At 36.2% G+C, this 25,067-nt stretch overlaps 2 protein-coding genes across 4 annotated transcripts; both read right to left on the bottom strand.

Moving 5' to 3' along the window:
- Positions 1-834: 834 nt before the first annotated feature.
- LOC147849378 (uncharacterized) lies at positions 835-21,992 on the bottom strand. 3 transcript variants are annotated; one of them, XM_087337599.1, is made up of 16 exons: positions 21,618-21,992; positions 19,119-19,391; positions 15,714-15,778; positions 13,882-14,098; positions 13,691-13,741; positions 13,420-13,533; positions 11,390-11,485; positions 11,235-11,306; positions 10,067-10,199; positions 8,311-8,456; positions 6,745-6,941; positions 5,093-5,204; positions 4,373-4,516; positions 4,184-4,279; positions 1,695-1,956; positions 835-1,177 (listed from the first exon to the last, which is right to left on the bottom strand). In XM_087337599.1, the coding sequence occupies exons 1-16, from the start codon at positions 21,852-21,854 to the stop codon at positions 1,026-1,028; spliced, it is 2,367 nt and encodes a 788-aa protein (XP_087193725.1). In that variant the 5' UTR covers positions 21,855-21,992; the 3' UTR covers positions 835-1,025. The 3 variants fall into 3 exon arrangements, with proteins under 3 accessions (XP_087193725.1, XP_087193727.1, XP_087193726.1); XM_087337601.1 differs by lacking the exon at positions 19,119-19,391; XM_087337600.1 differs by lacking the exons at positions 4,184-4,279; positions 4,373-4,516.
- Positions 16,987-18,585, bottom strand: LOC147849379 (uncharacterized). The gene is made up of 2 exons (XM_087337602.1): positions 18,488-18,585; positions 16,987-18,376 (listed from the first exon to the last, which is right to left on the bottom strand). The coding sequence occupies exon 2, from the start codon at positions 18,360-18,362 to the stop codon at positions 17,007-17,009; it is 1,356 nt and encodes a 451-aa protein (XP_087193728.1). The 5' UTR covers positions 18,363-18,376; positions 18,488-18,585; the 3' UTR covers positions 16,987-17,006.
- Positions 21,993-25,067: the final 3,075 nt, after the last annotated feature.

Raw genomic sequence — 25,067 nt, 5'->3', positions numbered from 1 at the left:
ACTCATGAATTCAAAGATGGTTGAGCATATGTTACAAATGACAAAGATGCTACATGGTGTCACATTAGAATGCATATTAGAACCTTTGAAACGAAGTTACAATAGATTGGCAACATATGAGGATTAAAATAGATTATTATTGAAATCCTTTTATATAGGCTATAAAGATTAGGAGGTAAAGAATGGCGACATTGATGGAGTAGTGGGAAGAAATCTTTCAATTTCAGCATGTTGGTCTTTATAGTCCTCCCACATGTCCATGTCAATCACTACCTTGTGGATTGGTTTGTTGACAAAGTTGGGTCTTTCGCACATCAACTTTGTAAAGCCAACCATAAGCTCTCTTGCTCATTTTATCACACTTTATAGCTCTCAAATAAAGATAGTTTTGCCTCCTTTTGAATTGCTTTTCCTCATTAGCTATTACTTACATTCTTAAATTTTAGACATCTTCCCATCAAACATGCTACATTACATCTACCCAACTCCAAACAATGAATGTTCTAACATGAAAGAAACGCTCATAAGGGGTAAGTTTTGTAGCTCTTGGAAAACCTCCAATCAAGTTGTCATTAACATATATACAAAATTACATGATCAGACTCATGACTTTTTTATGAACACTTGCAACCTTCACCATTAGGATACATCATATTATACACCTTCACATGATAAACTTAGATAATGTTTCTTTAGGCTCGTTATATAGAACTTGGAACTAATAACATACCTTGGAGTTTGACAAGAGCTAATATACAATTTATTTAAGAGGACAAATATTTCTTTTAAAATGATACCATTAGTTCTTTATCAAAGCAAGATGACACAAGGGAATAGAAACGTAATTTATCTTTGTAATTCGTTTTCAACATTCCATAACAATAGGTCTATGCATATTGACTTTTTGACTATGGATCTTGACATTGCTGCACATCTGCTACAAGAATAAATTCGTCAGTAAGTGCCCAGAGTGTAAGAGAATATTGACACTCTTTAACACCTTTATAAACAAGATGAAGGGAACTTTAGAGCGCTTGTTTCTCTTTCAACTTCAAGATTTTATCACGTGCTTTATAGAATGCTGCAATATCGGCATCAGCTTTTGCATTTCCTGTAACTGGTGCACGAACATCCTGATTCTCTATCAATTGTGTGGTTTTAGACGGGACATTCACACCTACATAGTTTGACGGAACTTCAGACCTCGAAATAGTTTGATTCACTCATGCTCATAAAACATAAAAACACAATTGATACACTTAAACGAGAAGATTATAATAAACATAAGTGAAGAGCTAAATTGATATGTGGGCCAGATTTAGTATGCTCAACTTCTCATTATCAGTGGAAGAAATGAAAGAAAGAAGCAGCAATATCTGCGCTACTTGCACAAGCTAGTTATCATCCAATTACAAAGTTCTGTATCGATTTCACTAGTTTGGAATCGCATACCATAGCCATAGCGTTAAGCACATTATGTGAAAATTACTGATGTCGTGGATGACATTTACAACAACAGACATGTATAAAATGTTTTCATACAGAAACAAATCGTGACTCTTCTACACAAGCCAAACCATGTTGCCACACTTAAAGCAAGACTTATCTACTTTTAAATGGATTATCCAAATTACACCACACTTCATTGGAATACTTTTAAATCCAGAGAGAAATATCTTGTAGAGAGCAGGTACCTCTTAACTCAAGATTGTTGCCATTATGAGAACAAGCTTCTTCAGGTTCCATTTGGAAGTAATGCCTTTCTTCACAGTTTGAATTGTCACAAGTTTTTGATGATGAGCATGGCTCGACACAAGTTTTTGATGATGAGCACGGCTCGAGTACTGGCATCATACATGTAGGATTATCAACCTCTATGTGCCGATCATCCGTTGAATTACCGTTTGTTGCACGATGAACCTTGCTCATCAAACCATACCATTTCTCAAAGTCGTCCTGCAAGGGAAAATATGAAATAAGGCAGTGGACTCCAATGGAACGTCATGTTAAGAATGAAATGGTTCAAAATAGATTCACGCTACTATCTGCATAAATACGCGTAGAGATAGATTCCTGCTGTCATAAACGTCAGGCCCATTGTGAGATAACGTCATGACGCATCAAGAATGAACTTTTTGACGCATGTGTTATGATGAAAGGCACAAAGAAAATGAACTATCATCTTCACAGTAGAAATATAAAAAAGATACACAAAGTACAGAAATCTTGTATGTGTTTTGTTTTCTGCAGAGAAGGCGAGCAAACCTACTAGCTTCTTTACAGACTAGAAACTTGGGAACCACGAACTAATCTGTGGTTGTTTTATACACTTATTAACAAATTCTTTTCCACAAAGTAGATATTTGGAGACTGAGCCTTCACTAGGCTCATAACAAGACAGATTTAGAGAAACCTATAGTCTCAATGATTCCTCACAAGGTAAGGAGAGAACCATTGGTGCCCCATGATATAATCCAGACAGGGAAAGGAGCAGCCGCAATGGTGATCAAGGCATTATTCCCATCCGTGATCAATATCCCACAGATTTGGGAGCTCCTATGAAAAGGTACTCAAGATTGGCACTTAGGTCAGGAAAATCGCTGAGACTATTATTGTTGGTATTTTGACATGCAATAATGGTTCCAGTCACACCCCCATTATAATATAGCTTGGATTGTCCATAGCTAAATGATTAAAGTGCAAAACAATAGAGTGATCTGAGCTAATGTCATTACATTGGAAAATAAAATAACATAGATCAGCACCTGAACATCTCTTGGTAGAAGATGGCGCATTACAAGGCACTCTTTTTAACACATATCAGGCCTTCTTACATGGATACACATCTATCTCATGCAATCAAGAGTGTATAACCTATGGAAGAATGAAGTGCCAACGGGGGATGGAATTGGAAGAACACTACCTATGCCACTATGGTGTTCTTTATGAAATAAGAGGGAGATACCACTGCTTCTTCAAGCCAGCTTTGGGCACTACAATCGTGGGATACGAGGAGTAACAGTCCTTAGGACTGTTCTTGCAAGAACTTAAGAGACATAGACAGACATTGTTGATGGATAACATTATTAACCACATAAGCTCATCATTAGAGAGCAATTGTGACTTTCTTTAGCCACATCACGGACTACACAAGTGGATTCTCAACCAAGACACTCAAAAGATGTTACAATAGATCAGGCAATAGCAATGTCTCACACATGTAGGCCTTGACAATCTTGACCACAGTCTTGTCACCCTTGTCACTGAGAAATAAATGGCATTATCACCTGGCACCAAAGATGCTTCCTGCACTTCGGAGATCTCTCCATCTTCAAACGGCCCATGTTGGATATTTTTCGAAGATAAAAGTTTTGGACTACCTAACTTTCAAATCTAAAGCTCTTAGATGTGTAGATTCTTTAGTACCATATGTTTAGTTCTAAGATGTAAAAATCTTGTCTGGTCTTATAGACCATTTGTGCCTCTTAAGATACATTAAGATAGCTTTCTTTCTACTTCTAAGTTCAAGAAGTGTAACCTTTAGCATGGCAAATGTGATAAGCCATCATAGATGGCCAAATCCATGTGCTCTTCCAATGAAGAAGAGATTCTCATCATAAAACATGGTGGAAAGTGACTTGAGGTTCTAACAGATTTTCAATGCATCAGAAATGGGTAAACAGGAATACAGTCAATCAGACGGGAGGTTGCAAACAATCAAGACTTTGGATTAAAAATATTTGATAGTACTGTTGCATTCCATATAATATGTCATAAACTTTATTATTTACAGTCATAGAAAAAACATACCAATTCTTCAAATGGCATAAGGACAATAAATTACAATTATGAACTTTGTATCACAGTAAATAACTCCAGACATGTTAAGTATTGTGCACAAAGCTCTAGGCTAAAGTGTCAATTTATCACAATGAAATACATTCTGATAATAAATTTGCAAGAGATAATTCAAATTAGATACAAACTTGTAATAACCTCTCTTGTTCTAAAAAGCTTAAGGTCTTTAGATATAGAAATAAATCACCATTTATGAATTTGCATTTAACATAGCATCTATGCACACAGTTTGGTTTTCCTTTTTAACTTTTTCATAATTTATTTGGAAACTACTAAGAGCTAATAATAGGAAAATATTTCGAATGACATTGATACACAACCCCACCTGAAGTTTCAAATGGCTTTGTTCCATACAGTGTTGAATGTTCTCAATCTCCTTCTTTAGGTCCCTTAAATGATTGAAACCCTCTTTGTACTTTTTCTGCAATATTTATATAACGTAATGAGGTTTCAGAGTTATGAAACAAGCACACATCATATTATTCAAAACTTCCATAATATTAAAACTTTGAACCTTTTCAATTTCTATTTGAGCTATAATATGATCTTCACTAGGCTCCACAATTGCAAAATCTTCAGATTTTATATCACCAGTTAATCCTTTCATTGCATGTTCAATTCGGCGTTTTTGTATTTGAGACTTTAAGGCATCAATTCTCTGAGGAAAAAGAAAAAAATATCTGAATTGCACCTTTGATATTAAACATTACTCATCCAACCCTGAAATACTCCAGAATAATATGCAGCACTTAAATAGTTAATACAAGTCTTCATAACTAGGTGGCTGAAAAGCAGCTCTCTTAGGACCCTTCCACCCCCCCCCCAAAAAAAAAAATTCTTTCTTTTATTCTCACTAGTAACATAGTTCAGTCACTTCCTTCGATTTTGCAGTCATAGGTTTCAAAGTTCAGATGTCGGGTCTCCAAATGTTAAGTCTAGAAACACAATGATTGTTACCTACTAGAGACATACACACATAAGGGTACGGAAAGTAGCATCAGGGTACTTTCCTTTTCTTTGCCTAGCCGCTTTTGGTCAACCTGCTAAGAATATTTGCACTAGACTAAAGTCATAATCATCAATATAAATTTGGAAGAAAACTTTCCCATTTACCCACAACGTTAGTGTAATAAAAAAATACAAGAAAAAGGTAATAAAGATTACCTCTCTACACCATTAGTAACCAACATTGAATAGTATGACCAAAACTACTACAAAAGGTAAGAAAGGCTACCTCTCGCGCACCATTAACATCATTGCTAATACCCTTAGCAAGTTGATACTTGGCACGCAAAAGAAATTTATTATCTTCAATTGCTTTTCTGCCAGGATTTGCTTGCTTGAATCTATATAATATCACAACATTAGTTTTTTGGGAATAAACCAGTTAAAGTGTAAGACTAAAATCAATTAACGTTAAAAAGTTGCATGACTGCAGCTCATTTTGGTTGGTGAAAGGGTTAAAAATCTAGATCGCTTTCTATTTTCAGAAAAAGAAATTCAGAACCCAAGATAGCATCATATATGTGACTATTTTCAGTTGTTCGATTGGCAGTGGGCGTAGAAGGGAGGCAGGAAGGCAGAACGAAAAAGGAAACGAAAGAGCAATATATTAAAATATTTAGAAACCAAGTCATTTCATGACATAATAAAATGTTTGGTGGCGGTCTCCTGCAAAGAATGGAACCACATCGTCATTGCAAACCTCAAGACGAAGAATTTTTATTTTATCTACTGATGCATATAAAGGAGGCTACACTCCTAGAAGGGATCAATTTTTTGATGATATGCCCAACAGACTCATTTTGATAACATTGCAGGAAATAGGATTCATGAATTATGCTGTTAAAGCAAATATACATGAATTAGAGACCGGTGTGCCTTCTACAGAGGACAAGATTTATTAGTAAGTTTGGACATTTCTAGAGGAAAAGAGCCCCAAAAAATTGGACTCCTCGGCTTATTGGAAAGGCTATTGATAAAATCCATGGAAGATTGACTTCTTCATCACGTAAACCTAGCAGATACAATAGAGAGCCTGAGTCAGATATTTATTGCTTATTATAAATCCATTATTTTCCTAGAAACTGCAGATAAAAATTGTCACCAATAAAGCGAAACTCCTGATACTGACATTATTACTTGGACTGACACAGAAATGGTTAAAATGACGGATAAAACCTGATGTTGGGCATCCAGAGAGCCTATAACGAGGCAGATAAAGAGTTCTAGGGGATCTTCCTGCAGACCATAGTCTTTCATAGGTGATGCAGTGTAGCTCTAGCCTGTTATTCCACACTACATGGCCAGGTGAGAGGAGATAAGAGGACCAGCACTCCTAGTCCCTGATGGCAATTTTACTTGGATACATGAGAGGTTACATGCTGTCTTAGATATAAAGTAAGCATTAACATCACTTAAACTTCTCATTCGACATTGGGCAACTTATATCTCCAACAAAACATGCTATACTATCACTCAGACGAAGAATAATGGTGTTCAACCAGTTCTGTTTCTCCACTGTGTGAAGGATCGTGACTTGATGTCTTTCCTCAAACAAATCAAGACATTAAAAGATAGGAATTCTCCTTGAATGTATTGTGATAACATCTAAACTAAATTTCTCGATGTTAAGTGTAGTTTGACGAATTGATGTCCAATATTTATCGCTCTAAAATGTCATCTCAGAAAGTGAAAAGGGAGACCAGAAGAGCTACAACCAATTGTCTTAAGCACAGTACATAAAACTCATATAAATGCACATATACAGATACAGATGAAATCTATATTTCTGCTAAAAAGAAAATGGGACTAATTACTACGATCAATAGGAGATGAACAAAACTGGTTACTTTGAAATAAAAGGATTATGGATGAAGATCATACTCTTCAAAAGCTTCTTTCCTACTTAACATGGGATGCATACTATGTGCATTTGCATCAATTGTACTTGTATTCCATGTGGAACTCTTCTCTTTGGATATTATCTCGCTTCCTTCAGATTCAATGGATTGTACACTCATAAGGTCTTTCTTCTTAATAAAAGAGATCAACATATTGATTTCATTGTCTCGGTCTTGAATCTGTGAGATATTTAGAATATAGAGAGTAAGATTCCTGGAGCAAAAGAGAAACAATAGAAATTGAATATTACCAGTGCAATCTCATCATGTCATGTGCATATAAATGGACAATTCTAAAAGTATGAACAAGAAAGAAAATGGAAAGCAGAGAGAAGAGATGAGCACCATTTTTAAGGTGTTGGCTTACATCAGAAGAAACAAAATTAAAGAAATAAAGGGAACAACACACAAACTTACAAGTGTGCCAATTTTAGAATAGTCATCGTTATATACCAAAATATTCCTCATCAAAATAAATCCAAAATCAAATTTTCAAAAGCCTAACAAGAAAAAATTAAGTAATTTTGCATAAATGTATATGCCAATCAAATCACATGTCTGGAAGGACAATCATTGTGGTTCCATTTTTATCGAATAGATTTCTAGCAGAATTAAGTTAACCCTATCTGAAAGAAAAAACAGATCGGCATCCTCATTGATCATCATTGGAATGACACGATAATCTAAAGATACAAAGACAGGTAGATTCATTTGCAGTTTCAGTTACAAGGATTCTCCCATGGACAACTATTCCATTTGTTCAGCACATATGTCCGCGCATTATTTTCACATAAAGAGTTTTTACTAAAGAGTAGTAAGGATTCACGTGGCATTGTTCAAATTTGGCTCCCTCATGAACAATAAAAATTCTATTCTATTCTATTTTTCGATATCAATGGAACCTTCATTTTTGAACGCTTTCTTTAATTAGAATTAGAATTTTTATTGTCCATAAAGAGGCCAGTTTTGACCTATCGGATCAAAGAGATCAAAGAAATTACTAATAAATGATTACGAACATGTTAACCAATAGTTCAAAAGCATTCAGTCCCATCAGCATAAAGGTCCCTTCCAATTGCCATAAATCAGTCATCAATTTAGCTTCATCTATATAAATGACAATTGCACTGCAATCCTGAACAGGGGAATACCCATTTCGGTGATGTCATGCTACAAGTCTCATGAAAACTATCATATATTTGTGGACTACAAGACTGCCATATAACATATAGGTTAGAATTCATAAAAACAGAAAGAACCTCAGTCAAACGACTGTTGGGAGGTCATGAACTGTTTTAAAAAAGAAATATTCATTCCCAGTAACATATAGTTAGTAGATAGGCAGAGACTTAATAGATATCTAATCTTCATAGTTTGGTTCCTATAACGTAACTTTAAACCCTGGGAATTACCAATGGAAAGAAAAGCTAGACAATATCACAAAAAATGCAACTGCTAAAAAGTCAAACAGTTTTACCTTGAAATATTCCTGTCTAACATTCTCTATAAAAATGAAAAAAAGAAAAGGCAAATAAAGAAATAGGTTAACCTGCCGATTCAAGTCACGTATGCTTTCATTTATACTCAAGGTGTTTTCATCTTCATTATTTGTAGGAGCTTCAGGCTGTCCGACAGTACTCTCCTTTACCATCTCTTTGAATATTTGAAAAATAGCTTTAATTCGATGCACACTCACTGCTCATAGAAAAATGCAGAAATGATGCTTCATTACCTTTCAGAACATTTCACGCAACTTTGAAACCTCAAATCCAATTTTGAATCTTCTTTTATGAGTAACATATAGTCTAGAAATGACAAATTTTGGCCTTCTTTTTAGATAGAAGTTCATCTTAACAAAACAACAATCAAAGTCGATGAGGCCATGAATTGCCACGCTCGACAGTTCACAACGGTTGTGGAACGTGTAATTTTGGATTAACAATTACCCATGTTATGTAAGTTGGCACCACCTTTGACCTCTTGAATATGCATACAATATTATAGCTCTCAATAGGCCTTTCATGTTATATTTGTGTTGAAAACGAAATTGAAATAAAAGTGATATATACACAAGTATTGAAGAATTAAGAAGATAGAAAGAGAACTTTTTTAGTTTGATAACAAAAGTAAATAGCAAGAAAAGTATTTGTTATGAACCTACGCTACCAGAGAAATCCATATAAGGATAGATTTTCTGACCACTGCATGCAAATTTATATGTAGAATAGGCTAAATTCTTTTGCATCAGTGCCTAGGGGTAGAAGAAGATCCAAATTCTTATCGAGTAATGTTGAATACACAAACCAATCCATTGAGTTTCTATAGCTTCAACCCAGCCATGAAGAAGTTTAGCAATACTGAACAATCTTATATGAGTATGTCAGCTAAATATTATAATGCACACTGTCAAAAAAATTGATGAATCGTTCAAACAGTTTGTGCCAATATAGACAATCTGCAAGTAATTTGAAGCTTAATCCTAACGTTTCATATAATCCAACTGTTGAGATTCCAAATTTAACAGAACTAAAAAAAAGTCAAATGTTCTTCATGGCTCTCTCAAAAAAATACCTCTTCAAGAGAAAGTAAATGAATAATTGATCTACCTCAAATAAAAATTTGAGAAAACCTAAAATTTTTAAGCGTGTTTGGATTCTGGAATTTGGTAACTTGACAGATGGTTATGGAAATCTCTATCTCAAAATTGTAAAAAAAAACCTACTACCCATATGATTAGATTGCAAATTAATTTAAGAATTCAGGAATCTGGTTATTATCCTTATAGCCAGAGTGTGAGATGAACTTCAAGAATTCCATATTTGGGAACTTCTAGTGCAAATTAGTCGATTGGGAGCAGTAGCTTGCTCGAGTGTACGTGCCCCTACCTATGACATTGCTACACTCAACTTCACTCCATTTTTAGTAAACAAGTAATGTATTAAAACTAGCAGATGGAGTGGCCTAATTCTCTTTTGCAAGCTATTGAAGTCTTTTATCTTCAAAGAGTAATCATATTCTTCAGGGAGTATCAGACAATGCTTTGCAAACAACTACTTATTTGTAGACAAGAAGTATAATTATATCAGGGTGAAATTTGGAAGGATTAAGCCATTTTTCCACACCCCTTGTAAACATTTAACATTTTTGCATATTCAGGTGAAGCTTATGATTTTGTCTGATGCATGGCCTTATAGCTAATATTTCTTTCAACATCAAGAATGAATTGCATAAATAAATGATGTGCCATTTCAGACTTTTAACTGAATAAAGAACGGCATGACCATGAGCTCGCAAAGAAATATCACCTCCAACATTCAATGTTGCTTCACATGAGGCATCATCAATATAATTTTGCACATGCTTCTGTAATGATTTCAGTTCATTTTCTGTTAAAGGATGATCATCCTCAGAGTCTCCGCGAAGCAATTGTATTTCAGCCTGATTGCACATAGAAAAGTTTTAGAATGGTGTTATATACAAATGAGAACAATGTTATAACACAATAACTTGAAACATGATAGGTATATAATCTCAATTAACTAGGAATAAGATAAGTAGTTTCACCTGTCTGGCTTAGAGCTACAAAAGAGAAATGCTTATGCATCAAATGGCAAGAACATCATCCAATTCTGAATTCCCAATAAATGGTGCGTAATGATAGAAGAAGGTGGTGAGTGGGCACTTCTAAAAATTATTAAAAATGACAACCACCACTACTTTGGTAACATGAACAGATTTGGGAGTCAGAGCATCACACTTTGATACAATATGCTGCGTTCAACCACAATTAAAGTTTCGTTTTCACAAAATCCTCACCATCACAATATGACTCTTGATTGCAACATTTTATTGGTAAAAAAAATCTTGAATATCAAGAATCACTACTCAATTCCACATATGTAAATGCATTCACTTTTGGTTCCATAGGCCCTATTTGACCTCTGAGACAATAACAAAATCTATCTACCTATCTATCTCAAGAAAGAAATAGAGACTTTGGGTCACTTCAGTTACATATAAAGACCATTGAACTAACAGATATCCAGACATTTTAACTTTTTAACTGGCTAATGTCTTTAGCAGCAGCAAAAGAGGTTGAGCAGCCCGAAAAGTAACCGTCAAAGATGTCCCCAAGCTGGGATATGTCACCAAGTCTAGGTTATATCACTGATACTATGTACACCATGTCCTTCGAGATTACAGTGGAAACAACTACACATCAAGTCCAGAAACCTTGAGTAAAAAACAGGAGCTTATGCTACAAAAGCAACTACAGAATAGGTTGAAGCCTGAGACACTAAAACCCTCTCAAAGAAGAAAAGGAAAGACTCTGATATGCTTCACAAATGGATTTATTGCCTTAGCTTGTCTAACAGCAAGATTGTTGAATTAGGACAGCTTGTCTAAGCCTATTGCACTGCAGAAGTAAAAAGAAAACAGTGTTCTTGCAAGCAGTAGCAACATCATAAATACCTTAAGATCTTTGACCTCCTGCTTAAGCCTTTTTATAACAAGGTTTGGATCGATCTCCTCATTTAACAGAACCTGAATGCACATTCAAATTCCAAAGTTTATATCTGGAGAAATGAAGAGTGGCCTCATACAACATACATCATTATCTTTCATACCTGGTTGGAAATTGTCGCAACCCGTTGAGCAAACCTACATGTCGAAATTGTTTCTTCCAACTGATCTTGCGCAATGGATACAGTTGCAAGCATAACCTGCATAAATAGGATCAAAGATTTTTCAAGAGACCCACTATTGTGACTGAATAAATTGTTGCTATATAGAACTATTACCTTTCTGTTTTGATAATGAAAAGACAGATACAATGGAGGCAAGAGAGACAGAACAGAAAAGTAGAGATCGTGAAATGAGGAGAACTAGGGAATGCCAAAATCTATACACCCCTACCCCTTCCCTTCCGAATCTTTCATATCTGTTTTCTCCTCTATAGTTCTTAGGACAAGCAATACTTGGGACTTTTCTTGTTACAATTCTAGACAGAAAGATATACTAATGACTTTTGAGACACCAAAATGGCCTTAAGACCAAACAAGAGATTACATCTTTGAAAGGTAACAATACTTAAGAGAGAAGTTGGAAGGTAATAATAAAACCACAACAGCTCATCAATAAAGAACCATCACAACTTTCTTTAGTCCCATCATTCCTAATGCTAAAAATCAATCAAGGGCTACACAAGCGGGATCTCAACCAAGATACTCACAAGTGACGACAATTGATCAGGCAACAGCAATGTGTAGTGCATGTAGGCCATGGCCATCTAGACCACAGCCCCCACACCCTTATCATTGGAAAATAAAGACTATTATCATCCAGCATCAAAGGTGTTTCTCTTGCTTCGGAGATCTCCCCATATTGGAGTGGCCCATATTGGAGAATTTCTAAGGTAGAACTTTCAGTCTATCTAATTTCAGAATCATAGCACTAGAGTCTTCAGTAATCTATGTTTACTAATATTTATTCTGGTTTGTTGATCTCAAAGGAAAGACAACATTTTAAGATGTAATTCTTGTTCAGTCCTATAGGCCATTTTGGACTTTTAAAAGACATTAATATATCCTGCTTTCGAGCATCATTAACCTTACTCGTGATTAGCACCACTTAATCTTTATCATTTTCAGCTATCATTTGAGGCTGTCTTTTCATGCTGCCGTTGTTCTCAAATAATGTTGTACAGGATTATGCCCAGTGACCATCACTTACAATGCACCTGCTGCTAACTTCTGTTTCTTGAATGCAATCGGTAAGGTCATCTAGTGAAATATATGACCCCAAAATAGGTATACTACATTATTGTATCCATCAACTGTCTAGCATGAGCGATATGAACCTGTAATTTCAAGGGTGATTAACTACTAGCCCATATGCTACAACAAGGGCAAGTATTCATGATCTTTTGCCAAACAAATTCTTCGATATTAAAAAGTTGAGCACATCAAATAATGTGATGGACATTTATTGTTTAATGTGCAGGAAATCACACCAAGAATCTATATCTGGTCAGATAACTAATCAATTATTGCTAGGAAGCCACTTGACACTGTAAAAGCTCATGTACGCGTGATCCTAATAATTAGGTACATCAACCTGTTTGCCTTCCCTAATGCCATTACAGTCAATCCCTCCAGAAGATACTGACCTTTTAACTCTCTTTATCAATAATTCATGAATCTTATCAATTCTTGCTAGGAAGCCACTTGACACTGTAAAATCTCATGTACACATGATCCTATTTACCAGGTAAATCAGGCTGTTTGTCTTGCCTAATGCCATTGCATTAGATGCCATTACAGTAGGCCCCTCCACAAGATACCTTTGTATTACTGGTGTGGTACCTGTGTTCATGTTTGATTCCCCTTCGAGATACTTACTGATGTTATATATGTTTCAAATTTGGGGATTAATGCTTCCTCTATAGATGTGTGAATGCAATATTAATGACTGATCCAGCTTTTCGAGGGAAACATTAATCGTGAATCATAACACATGCATGTCAACTAAGGTACTGTATATGTATCAATAAGACCATAATATTGAAATAGCTTCCAAAATAATCATTATGAACTGAACTGGACAAAGAAAGCGCAATTCATGTCAGGATTTGAATTCATTCTGAAGTGTGCCTCACCGTTTGACAATTTCCGCCTATTGAATCGCGGAGAACCGAGGTCATCATGGAGTTCCTATAGGGTATGTGATTACGTACTTTCCCTTGACTTCTTTCTTGAAGGGCAACAATAACCTGAAGATAAATCAGGTGTCAACATAGTATAGCATCCACAACGCTATAACAATTTATACATGCACATGTTTCAATCATCCAAATACAATTTTACATGCATATGTATTTGAGGCACACATACATACAGATACTCACAAAATTAAAGGTTTTATGTAACCTGCTCCAGAAAATGTAAGGACAGGTTGATGTATTTGGCTTCCCTCAAAATCTGTTTAAAAGTAGTAAAAAACTTCTTTTAGAGCTCCTAATAGGAATAAACTTTGAACTTACTATTCATATATGCCATGATTTCAACTTCAAAACCAAATAGAATAGTTAATCCTTTTATTTAAATCAAAATAGATGTACCTGACCATCAACTCCTGTTTTGCTAACACGCTCCGATCCAGCAAGATCCACAAGGTGAAGCTTAGATTTGCGCACGGTGTCTTCACCAACCTTTCGAGCTTCTACATTTGCTGTGAAAATGCAATGAGACCTACTACTTGCCATGTTCATTGGCGTAGAACTTATCATCCTGTTTGTGTCACCTAAAAAAAGCAAATTTAAGGCCTCCTCTTCATTCCTGCAAAATATGAGAACCAAAGTGACATGGATATAAGATATAATAATTACAGTACCTATAGAAATTATTCACATGAAGATAATAGCCAAACATAAAATAAATGGTCACACTAATCATCCCCATCACAGTCATTTTGCTTATGTAAATCAAGATTTGAGATGATTTGAGAACGGCCAATATATTCAGGTGATTACCATAATCTAGCTTAATTGATGGGACAACAATGCATACAATCATCTAGATGATAAAAAAATCTATTTTCCCTGCATGCAGTCTCTATGATCTCTTTCAAATCTCTTAGGGATTGAGGTTCCCACCAAGCATAATTGAGAAACATGCATAGAACTTCTGTTGAAAGTGAATTCGGTAAGTTACCACATCTTTGAATTCAAATGCAAGCATGAAAGATGGCAGAGAAATTACCAAATCTTGCTACCTTTGTGAAACAATATTGAGAAAAGTATATCCCTTTCTAGATGGAACAATATTGAGAAATCACAAAAGATATTGCTATCTTGGGATCAAGACAGCAATGCTCCTCAAAATGGGGACAAGACCCTTTGAACTCAAGGATCTGATGAGAGTGTGCATAAGTATGTGCCTAGAGTAAAATACATGGCGTCGCCTATCAATCCAAACTTGAGATTCTTGCAGTAAAACACAGAAGACAAAAGAAAATTTTTCTTCAAGGTAGGCACAAAACACACAAGTGAACGAAGAGATAGAATGTGGAAGCACTACATATGTTAATAACAGACATCAAATCGTGCCTTATTGACATGGTCACAGCCATGAATAAGGCTGCCAAGAATAACAAATAACAAATTGCAGAGCCTCAGAAGACCATGTCCTTTCCATTGTTAATATTTCCATCAAGGATTGCAATGCAGCTTCATCTTGCAAATGCAAACAATAATACTTATAATCCAAATGCAGACGCCAACCATCGTTTAGATATGCAACTCAAATATAAGAAGATTTCGTTTTGCAAACAAACATAGTCCCTGTGAGTTACAATAAGAATGACTCTGTTACGAGTTAGAACTTTAGTATACTAATAGTTTGTTCATGTAACATATTATATCCAGATTACAAAAAAAAATACATTTTTTAGTACACTAATTTGAAAATGTAGTTTACAATAGATGGAAAGAGACTTAAAGCCAATAATAATTTATATACTCTTGTTATTAGTGGTCATGAAGGGACAAAGAAAGGATGGGTAGAAGACCAAGTCTTGTTGAAGTGTCCTATGCAAATATAAATTTGGGAAGGACGTAAATGACCTGTTTATGAAAGCCCAAAGATAATCTGACACAACAATCTGGGAGGAAGAAACCATGACAGTCAGACAAGATAAGAAGATGGAAAACATAGTACCATCTTTCCAAATAACAAAACAATGTTACACCCATCTCATGATGAAGTAATCCAACTGGCCAAACTATCATCAGGATGTGATAAACAAAGTAGCATCTGAATCTTGGAAAATATTCGGTCACCTGCTGAAGTCTCTAGTAATGACTGTAGTTTGGCAAGTATGCAGATGTACAGTCATTTATTTACAAGTTTTACAACAAATAGAAGCATAACTCAAAGAAGAGAACCCACCTACGTTGCAAGATGTGATGATAAATTCCGCATGTGAATCACATTTTCATCATCTTCAAGAAGCACCACCTACAGAAATTTCAGAAAGTATATAATTGGCCTAAGAATAATCCATCAAAAGAAGTTATAAATTTGGGTGATTCAATATCTCATAAAATGGCATAGATGCTTAGATACATTTATTCAAGATATCAAGTGTTTAAACCATTCACAAACAGTAACTGAATTAAAATCTTAACAGCCTTGTTTTTACTAGCTTCTAGAACTTGTAACACACAATTCTACAATGTTGTTGCATCTAAGCCAATATCATGAAGCTCATAGAAACTAGAAGTTGAGCTTTAAATTAGAGCTTTTGACACACAACTCTATGATGGCATTGTGTTAGCTTGTCGCAGATAAATGTCAAGCTTTACTTTAGAACTTTTGCTACACCATTCTACGATGGTCTGGCATTTCAGAGAATACCATGAAGCTCGTAGAAACAAATGTTAAGCTTTAAATTGGAGTTTTCATAAAGATCTATGAGCCAGAAAGGCTTTCCATTTAAATTATAATAATAAAAAATCAAATTTTCCCCTAAACTCAGTGACATTAGAGTGAAGTTATATTTTAATATATTCTCTGCCACCATCTTTGCCATCCAGCATCATAAGTGCTATGATTGACACGTAAAATTAGCTTTGCAGCAGAAGTATACTTAATCATAGTTTTATCATAGGAGTGCTTCAGTGTTACAGCTAGAGCAACGACTGATAAGGATGCCCTTATCTGAATGAACCCAAATTTATTTCTCTTAATAAAGACAAAATAGCAATCCAAGTTAAACTACCTCTTAAAAATAAACTGCAAAAAGTCTATTATCCCAATTTATCTAACAGGATGTAGATTGGCCGTTGTATGTAGACCAAGCTAAGTTCAGTCAGCCAACATGAAATCAAGAATGAAGGTACCCAAGCCTGAGCATTAGGATTGGGAGAGAGAAAGAAAGAATGAATGAATGATATATTAACGTCTTTTAAGAGGCCAAAATGACCTATAAGACCAAATAAGAGATTACATCTTGAGTGTTGTCTTGTCTTTGAGAACAAATCAAAATAAAATAAATACTACACAGTAAATAAGATGAAAAGAGAAGAAACGAGGGAATCCGGTTTTTGGCACATGTGAGATTCTCAAGTTAGGTATATTGTAGCTTTTGTCTTCGAAAGACCTCTAGCATAGGTCGATCCAGAATGGGAATGTCTCCGAAGAGAGGGAAGCACCTACGATGGCGGGAGATAATGGCTTTTATATGTCAATGACAAGGGTGTCGAGGGCATGGTCCATGGGGGCGGGGCCTACGTGCACGGAAAATTGCTATTGCCCGATCAATTGTAACCCCTTTGTTATGTCCTGGTCTAGAGCCCATTTGTGTATCCCGTGATGGACTTGTAGCATTAGTAGGATTGATGGGGCTAAAGAAAGTTATGATTGTTCTTTGTGGATGAGCTTGTGTGGTTGTATTCTTCAACAACTTTCCCCGATGTCTCTTGAGCTCTAGCAAGAAAAGTCCTAGGCATCGTTGGTCCTCATATTCCATTGCCTTGCGTAGTGGGCCAAAGCCTTGTTTAAAGAGGCAATGGTATCTCCCTCTGGTTTCATAAAAGACACTACAATGACAAACATAGTGTTCCTCAGATTCCACTCCTTGATGACACAATTGGCAAATTCTCTCTTCTAGAGGTAGTCGTGTATATCTTCCTACCTCAATCTGTAGTTGATGTGATGAAGTTTGCAGCTGCCCTATCACACTACGCAGCGCATAGGATAGATGTATGTCCATATAAGGTGGCCTCATGACGAATCCATCCGCCGATGTATGTAAGAAGTGTGTCTTATAGTGGGCCATCTTTGTACCAAGTGGTATTTTGGGGCTGATCCATGTTATCTTGTTTTCCAAGTTAATACTATCAGTTCGGATCACTCTATTCTTTTCCACTTTGGTCATATTTAGGTGGGGAAAATCCAAGCTATATTCGAACAGGGGTAGTGCATTTATCCTCATGCCATATGACTCGAACCATTGCTGCATTTCAGCATACCAACAATGAGTGTCTCCATTTTCAGCCAGTTGTCTTGATGACATAAGTGCCAACCTTGGGTACCTTCGTTTAGGGAACTCCCAAAGACGTTGGATAAATTTCACTGATCGGAACAATGCCTCGGTTATTATAGGTGCTGCTCCCATCTCTGCCCGGATTATATCGTGGGGCACCGATGCTTTGCTCCTTATCATGCGAGCAATCATTGACATTAAAGGTCTCTCTAAATCTTTCCAATGATTTGCCTTGTTAAGACTTAGTCCCCATGTTTCTACTCCATAGAGAAGAGTTGGTGTGACAAGTGTATCAAATAACCATAGCTTAATCCGTGGCTCTTGGAACTGCAAATGTGCACATTGTCTCTCGAGAGCACCAAGGGCTGCATATCCACGAGAAAGTCGGGCACAAGCAGCCTCCTGTAAGGAGAACCTAGGTCCTGTAAATGTTACTCCTAGGTATGTGTAGGAGTGTGTGTATTCCACCTTTTCCTCTCCCAAGAAGAATTCTGGTTCTGATCTTGTTACCCATGCTTGAGTGGTGTTAAACACCATCACTTTAGTTTTGTCCATGTTGATTGACAAACCTTTGTCCGTACAAAATAGTTTTAAGGCATTTAGATGCCTTTGTAGTCCCTCCGGAGAGTCAGAAATCAGCACAATGTCATCAGCATATAGTAATATTTGTATAGCTATACCTGCTAGGCATGCTCTGGAACCCCCGAATCTCTCTATGTAATGTGATACCTCATCTATATAGAGACCGAAGAGAGTGGGGGATAGTGGGCATCCTTGCTTCACTCCAATTCTACTAGCCACATCCTTTGACAAGCCCTTGGGAGACCGCACTTCTCCTGACATGGATTCATAGAGTGCATAGACTCCCCATTGCATATATGTAGGAACACCAAGGGCTTCTAGGAGAAGAAGAAGAAGAAGAAGAAAGAAAGATATATTAACGTCTTTTAAGAGGCCAAAATGGTTGAGAACAAATCAAAATAAAATAAATATTACACAATAAATATAAAAGTAAATCAGATGAAAAGAGAAGAAACGAGGGAATCTGGTTTTTGGCACATGTGAGATTCTTAAGGTAGGTATATTGTAGCTTTTGTCTTCGAACGATCTCTAGCATAGGTAATCCAAAATGGAAATGTCTCCGAAGCGAGGGAAGCACCTACGATGGCGGGAGAGAGAGAAAGAGAAAGAGTGTGTATATCCTTATATTCTAGAAAATTAAATAATTAGCTTGATAATGTCATCATTTAGACAGGCAGAAAAATAACATAACCTTAACTTACTACTAGATTGATTGAGAAATAAAAGAACCTTAGGCAACTCTTCTAAAGCCTTTGTTTCATGATCAGGATTCAGCAAATCAATCCCAGTTTCATTGTAGATTTCGAGATATGAGAAATGTATTGTATATGTATAGTTACTTCTCTTTCCCAACTCACTATAAATTAGGGAGATAGCTCGAGGTATAATCCCTCTATCAACGTATCTTTCAGCACCACCAGTAATTGTGAAAGTCTTTCCTGATCCTGTCTGCCCATAAGCAAAGATCGTCCCATTATAACCATCCAAAGCTCCTAGCACAACCTGCAAATAAAAATACAATTCCATAATAATTTGTTCCAAACCTCAATGTTACATTTCATTTCTCTCCCTCCCTCTCCATCAATCTCTGCCTCTCACCAAAATGGTCAGAGTTCATTGGGGTTTTCAGGGTGTCCTATTCCTTGCTTATAGGAAATTTAGCTTCTTGGGTGTGAAAATAGGTCTTAGTGAGCCCAAGTCTTAAAAAGATATTTCTTCTTTAGCAGGAGATTTCTTCCAAGGTGACATGTTAACTAATTGCTGGCTCAATCAGAAAGTACTTAAGGTTGAACTTACTCTCTCTTCAAGCTTGTATTGTGAGATATCTAACTAATCAGATAGATTGAGCATCGCACGGTTCTTCCTTACAGCACTCATCACTATATCACTATCTGCAGATATTACTGTGTTCAAAATCTCTAGCAGGATTCTAGCAGGCCACAGTCTCTTTATGAGGGGCATTATTTGAAGCTGAGAAAAGGTGTCCCCAAATTGTATAGAGGCTTTGTTTCAGGTTGTGACATTAATAGAAAGAAAGAAAGTGAACTGTATTGAGGTATTTTAAGACACCAAACAAAAGATTCCATCTTAAAATGTTGTCTCGTCTTTAAGAAAAATAGACCAAAACAAATATAACTAAATATAGTAAGTAAAGAATCTAGTTATCTAAGCATTTAAGATTCTAGAAGTAGATAGATGACACTTTTGGATTCGAAAAATCTCTAACATGGGCCATTCCAAGATGTGGATAATGACCTTTATTTTCCAAAGATAAGGATGGCAAGGCCACGGTCTAAAATGGTCATGACCTACGTTCATGACAAACTGCTATTACCTTTTCTGTTGTAATCTCTTTCAATTCTCCTCATCAAGACCCCACTTGTCTGGTCCTTGATTGACTTGTGGTATAAGGAGTGATGGAGCTGAAACAAGTCATGATTGTCCTCTGTTGATGAGTTATTGTGGTTGTGTTGCTGTCATTCAACCTCTCTCTACATATCTTCAGTTCTGGCAAGAACTGTCCCAAACACTACCTCCATACTCCATTTACTTGTGTAGTGGGCCAAAGCTTGTTCAAGAAGGCAGTAATATCACCGTAGCAAACAATGTTTTTCCGATTCCACCCACAACGAGACAATTGGAAGATACATTATCCCATAGATTTGACTGCATACATGCCTATCTCAATTTCTAACAGATGTGCTTCCCTATCACACTGCAGCAGACATGACAGATGTATATCCATATAAGAAAGCCTGGGAATAAATCCAGCTCGCTATGTGTTTGAAAAGAGTGCCTTACAATGGGGCCATCTTCCTACCAAGAGAAGTTGTGGAGTTCCTCCACACTCTCTCATTATCCAATTAATGATATCAGCTCAAACCAATCTATTATTTTACACTTAGTCATGTTTTGATGTGGACAATCCACAGGGTTAAGTATGTTTATACTTATGTTGTTCAACTTGAACCATTCTCGCATTTCAGGATACCAAAAATGTATTACCAAGTTCAACAAGTTGGTTTGATGACATCAGTACCGTTCTTGAGTAGATTTGCTCACAGAGCTCCCAAATCCATTGAATATTGATCACAGATTGGAATAATGCCTTGATCCTATTGGGGCTGCTCTCACCCCCACTGATGGAAGCCTACTGGAGAACTGATTTACTTAATTCATCCAAAAAACTAGACAAACCAGGGGGCAATTATTATTAATATGCTCAAATGCAACAATTGTTTCACTTACATGGCATGAAGATAGATGTTCTGCGTCCATTTCAATGGATCACTAACAGTTCATGTCTAGAGATCACCCAAACAGAGAAGAATCTAGTGGGCACAACAGAAAATATCAAACTGGATACAGAATAAGCACTGATGGATTTATCAAAAATCCCTTATTACCTCCAAACACTACATAGAAATAGTTCTTTGGGTCACATGGGTCACTTATTTGACCTTCAGAATGATAATACTATTTATATACATACATCTTTGGGTCACATGGGTCACTTATTTGGCCTTTAGAATGATAATACGATTTATATACATGCAAATAAAATCTACATACGTACATGTATATAGGTACGAATACATAAGGCATATGCATAGGTATAAACACACAATACAGCTATACGGATACAATTACCTACACCTATATACAGGCATATGCATAGGTATAAACATACATATATACAGAAGAAAAAGTATGGGTGTAGCAGCTAACCTTCTGAGCAACTTTCTCGAAAACATCCTCTTGCTTGCCATCTATATCGAAGATATGGTTGAAGAGGAAATCGTATCGCTCCTTCTGATGGTTCACCATGCCGAGGGAGATATGGCGGGGCACATGCCACTGCACTCTACCTTCATCGGGATCGATCTCATAAGTCGCGGGGTTTCCCGATATAGGTCGCATTCGCAAGTATATCTGAATGTTGGAAGCGCCTCCTTCCGCCGCCATATCTTATTCTCTCTCTCTCTCTCTCTCTCTCTCTCTCTCTCTCTCTCTCTCTCTCGCGAGCTCTCTCTTCTGTCTCCTGTACTTCTCTGTCCGTGTGAAATTAGGGTTTCAGGTCTCTGCGTCTGTATGTGTGTGTGTCTGTGTATTCAGGCAGTTGCCGCATGGCATGCCAGTTTGCACCCTCCATAATTATTTACCAAAATACCCCTACATTTTCACTAATTACCAAAAATACCCCCTAGGTTTTCAATAATTATCCAAATACCCCTCTGTGCATATTTGCTAGCCAACAAGGTTAGACGTTAGAACCACCACCAATCAATCACCCATGGTTAGGCCACTGCTTGGGCATGACCATAGTAGACACTAGAGATGCAAGGGAAATGGAAATTCGGATGAGGATTAGTACATTGTTCAGAGAGTTGGATTGGATGTTATTGAGAATTCGATGGAGCTTAAGGTGGTCTTAAGTAAGCATTATAGACATACCTTAGCATGCCCAAGTGGTACAAAGCACATGCAATGCACTCCATCTTGGCATCTTGCTTAAGACACACTAATCGCCCATCTTTGCATCTTGCTTAAGACACACTAATCATAGCTATCGGAGCCTTGGCAAGGGTAGGATTTCAAGGATTAAAACCCACTTTTCTTTTACATGAACAACAACGTCACACATCGTGGGAGAAACAATCAAGGTGCCATATTAACATTGGGTCAAACATTCCTAAATCCCTTTCATATAGGTTAATGTTTTGGTTGAAGGAGTAATTGAAAAGAGAAAAGAGGAGATGAGAATCAAACGAACAACTAAAGATCGCTCGAATGGTGAGATCTAACCATTAGAACTATAAGGTCAAGGATTTGAACTTTGCTAGGGGAAATGATATTCTCTTGACAATCTTTCAATTTATATCTTTCATTGTCTTAATCTCTAACACCCTCTATGACAAGGTTGGACATTGTGAAAGAGTTTCGGGTCTCCTCTTGACATTGTTGCAACTTATATCTTTCATCTTCTTAATCTCTTACACCATATGTAATATGGTTGAACATTATTGTAAAAGAAAAATTGATTGTATCTTAAAAACAAACCTCTCTAAGTTGATTGCAATAGTCAAAACATATTTCTGTCTCCATGCAATCAGTTTTATGTATTAGAAGAAAGATTTGCAATTGTGATTCACTACTGAATGAGGATTGCCATGAAATTTTCAAATTGAAAACCCTTGCATCGAGGATTAAACTACACACAAAATATGTTAATTTCATGGGAAACAAGATTCCATTTTGTACATTTAGATGGCAAAGCGTCATTGTCTTGTGGTCCTTGCAAGTAACATGGGGAAAAAAATTGTTCATGATTCCGAGCCTAAAGGAGAAATTATGAAGGAGATAATTTGATAAGCACTTGGAATCGAGCCCACAATCTCAAATTTCGGAAAATTTGACGCCCAACCAACTAGGCAATACCCATGTCTACAAGGGATGAAGAGAACTTTGGATAAGAAAATATCTAAAGCCTAAGGGCCTTCAGGTATTGGTCTTCATTTTAAGGGCCTTTACCCAATTAAGCATTCATTTAGCCTTTAGTTCAAGGCTCATCAAGTGGCAAATTCCATGAAGGACCCCTATGTGAGAACCCCTTGTGAAGGTGAAGGAAGGCCAAAGACCCTAATGCTCATTGGCAAGCAACAAGGAAGACAAAGGAAAGGAGATTGACCAACACTCCATAGGCTTTGACGTAGCAACATTTGTTGTTGTGTCACGCTTTTATCATTACTCGATGTAATTGACACCTACCCTAGGCTTGAATTGTGTATATTTCCTGAAGAGAGAGTTGTGGGAGATAAAATGTGATAGCATCTATAATAAATATGGACAAGGTGAAGCAAAGAGACATGAGAAAGACACTAATCAAACATGAAAGTCATTACATGGGAGAATAACAAAGAGAGGACAAAAAATGGAGCATGTACATATCATGAAATGTAATGCACCTACTTCTCCCATGTACATAATGTAAATAAATATTATTGCAAGGGAGAGGCAAGTACATATCGTTTAATGATTGGAATCATTACATGGATATTCAAAGAAAAACAAGGAAAATATGAATATTCATGTTTTCCACTAAGAAAAACTTTTAATAGGACGATGGCACTTCCCTTTTGCAGGAAAACAACGAGCTAAACAACCACATGATTTAAAGTGGAGATTTACGGGTTGGTATAATATACCTTCATATACATTTACATCCACATCTAGATACATTTGTCTATGTCTTTGTAATACATATACTGTTATACATATACATATATAACCTGTTTTATAATAATAGTCGATGTTAAGGACAACATTGTCCTAGATGTTTTTTTCATTTGAATCAATTTGTAGATTTTTTGCAACACCATTGATATGTATTTGTCTTTATAGTCAATATGCCCTTATACATACATTATGCATGAATTTATGTATGTATTCATTGATTGTGGAATTTTACCTCTTCTTGGGGCTTCTCACCTGTAGTCTTAGGTAATATCCCTATGATGATATTCATTAACATCTTTCATCAAATTTAAACAAGTTATATGTGTATAATTTTGTGTGTAATCCACATACATATAAGTAGGTTGTAGATAATGTCTTCAAGACTTATATGTATGTGGATACACACAAAATTATACACATATAGCTTGTTTAAATTTGATGAAAGATGTTAATGAATATCATCATAGGGATATTATGTGATTTGTATTAGATATAGTGTATGTTTTGCCGTATACATACCATTTTCTTGCAATATGCTTAATATTTCTCAACATTGAGATAGATAGATAGAATGTATTATCACCATTGCATACCAATATGAACTATAAGACCAAAAACATTATGTTTTCACGTAATACATGTGAAGGTGACAGGTGGTTCTTCGATACTCAAGAACTTTACTAAGAAATGCCCCTATTGTGAATGATTGTGACTGACATTCATACAAGGATTTGGTTTGCTCAAAGATACGTGGAAATCATAGTCAGATGTGATCATAAGTAGAGTATTTTATCAAAGTGTGATACTTAAACCCCCAAACTTCTTTAGGGTAAAATGTAAATGGTCAAATAGTCTCATCACTTGTGCCCCAATGTCTTGGCTCACATTGAAATGAGTGTGAACTATGTTCTTTAGAAGCAGTGGTTCAAATGGCAAACAACA

This window comes from Azolla caroliniana, unplaced genomic scaffold (genome assembly GCF_043228905.1).
Source record: "Azolla caroliniana isolate FFs.n. ecotype wild unplaced genomic scaffold, voAzoCaro1.0.p SCAF_72, whole genome shotgun sequence".
Taxonomy (NCBI): Eukaryota; Viridiplantae; Streptophyta; class Polypodiopsida; order Salviniales; family Salviniaceae; genus Azolla; species Azolla caroliniana.
The sequence above is the reverse complement of the archived record's forward strand: the minus strand, read 5'-3'. Positions and strand labels throughout refer to the sequence as shown.

Excerpts from the sequence above, each read along its gene's own strand:
- LOC147849379 (XM_087337602.1), bottom strand. The coding sequence starts at position 18,362 with ATGGACAAAACTAAAGTGATGGTGTTTAACACCACTCAAGCATGGGTA.
- LOC147849378 (XM_087337599.1), bottom strand. The coding sequence starts at position 21,854 with ATGGCGGCGGAAGGAGGCGCTTCCAACATTCAGATATACTTGCGAATG. Across the intron at positions 14,099-15,713 it reads TTATCATCACATCTTGCAAC|GAATGAAGAGGAGGCCTTAA; the intron begins GTAGGTGGGTTC and ends CATATTTTGCAG. Across the intron at positions 4,280-4,372 it reads CTCAAATAGAAATTGAAAAG|AAAAAGTACAAAGAGGGTTT; the intron begins GTTCAAAGTTTT and ends TAAATATTGCAG.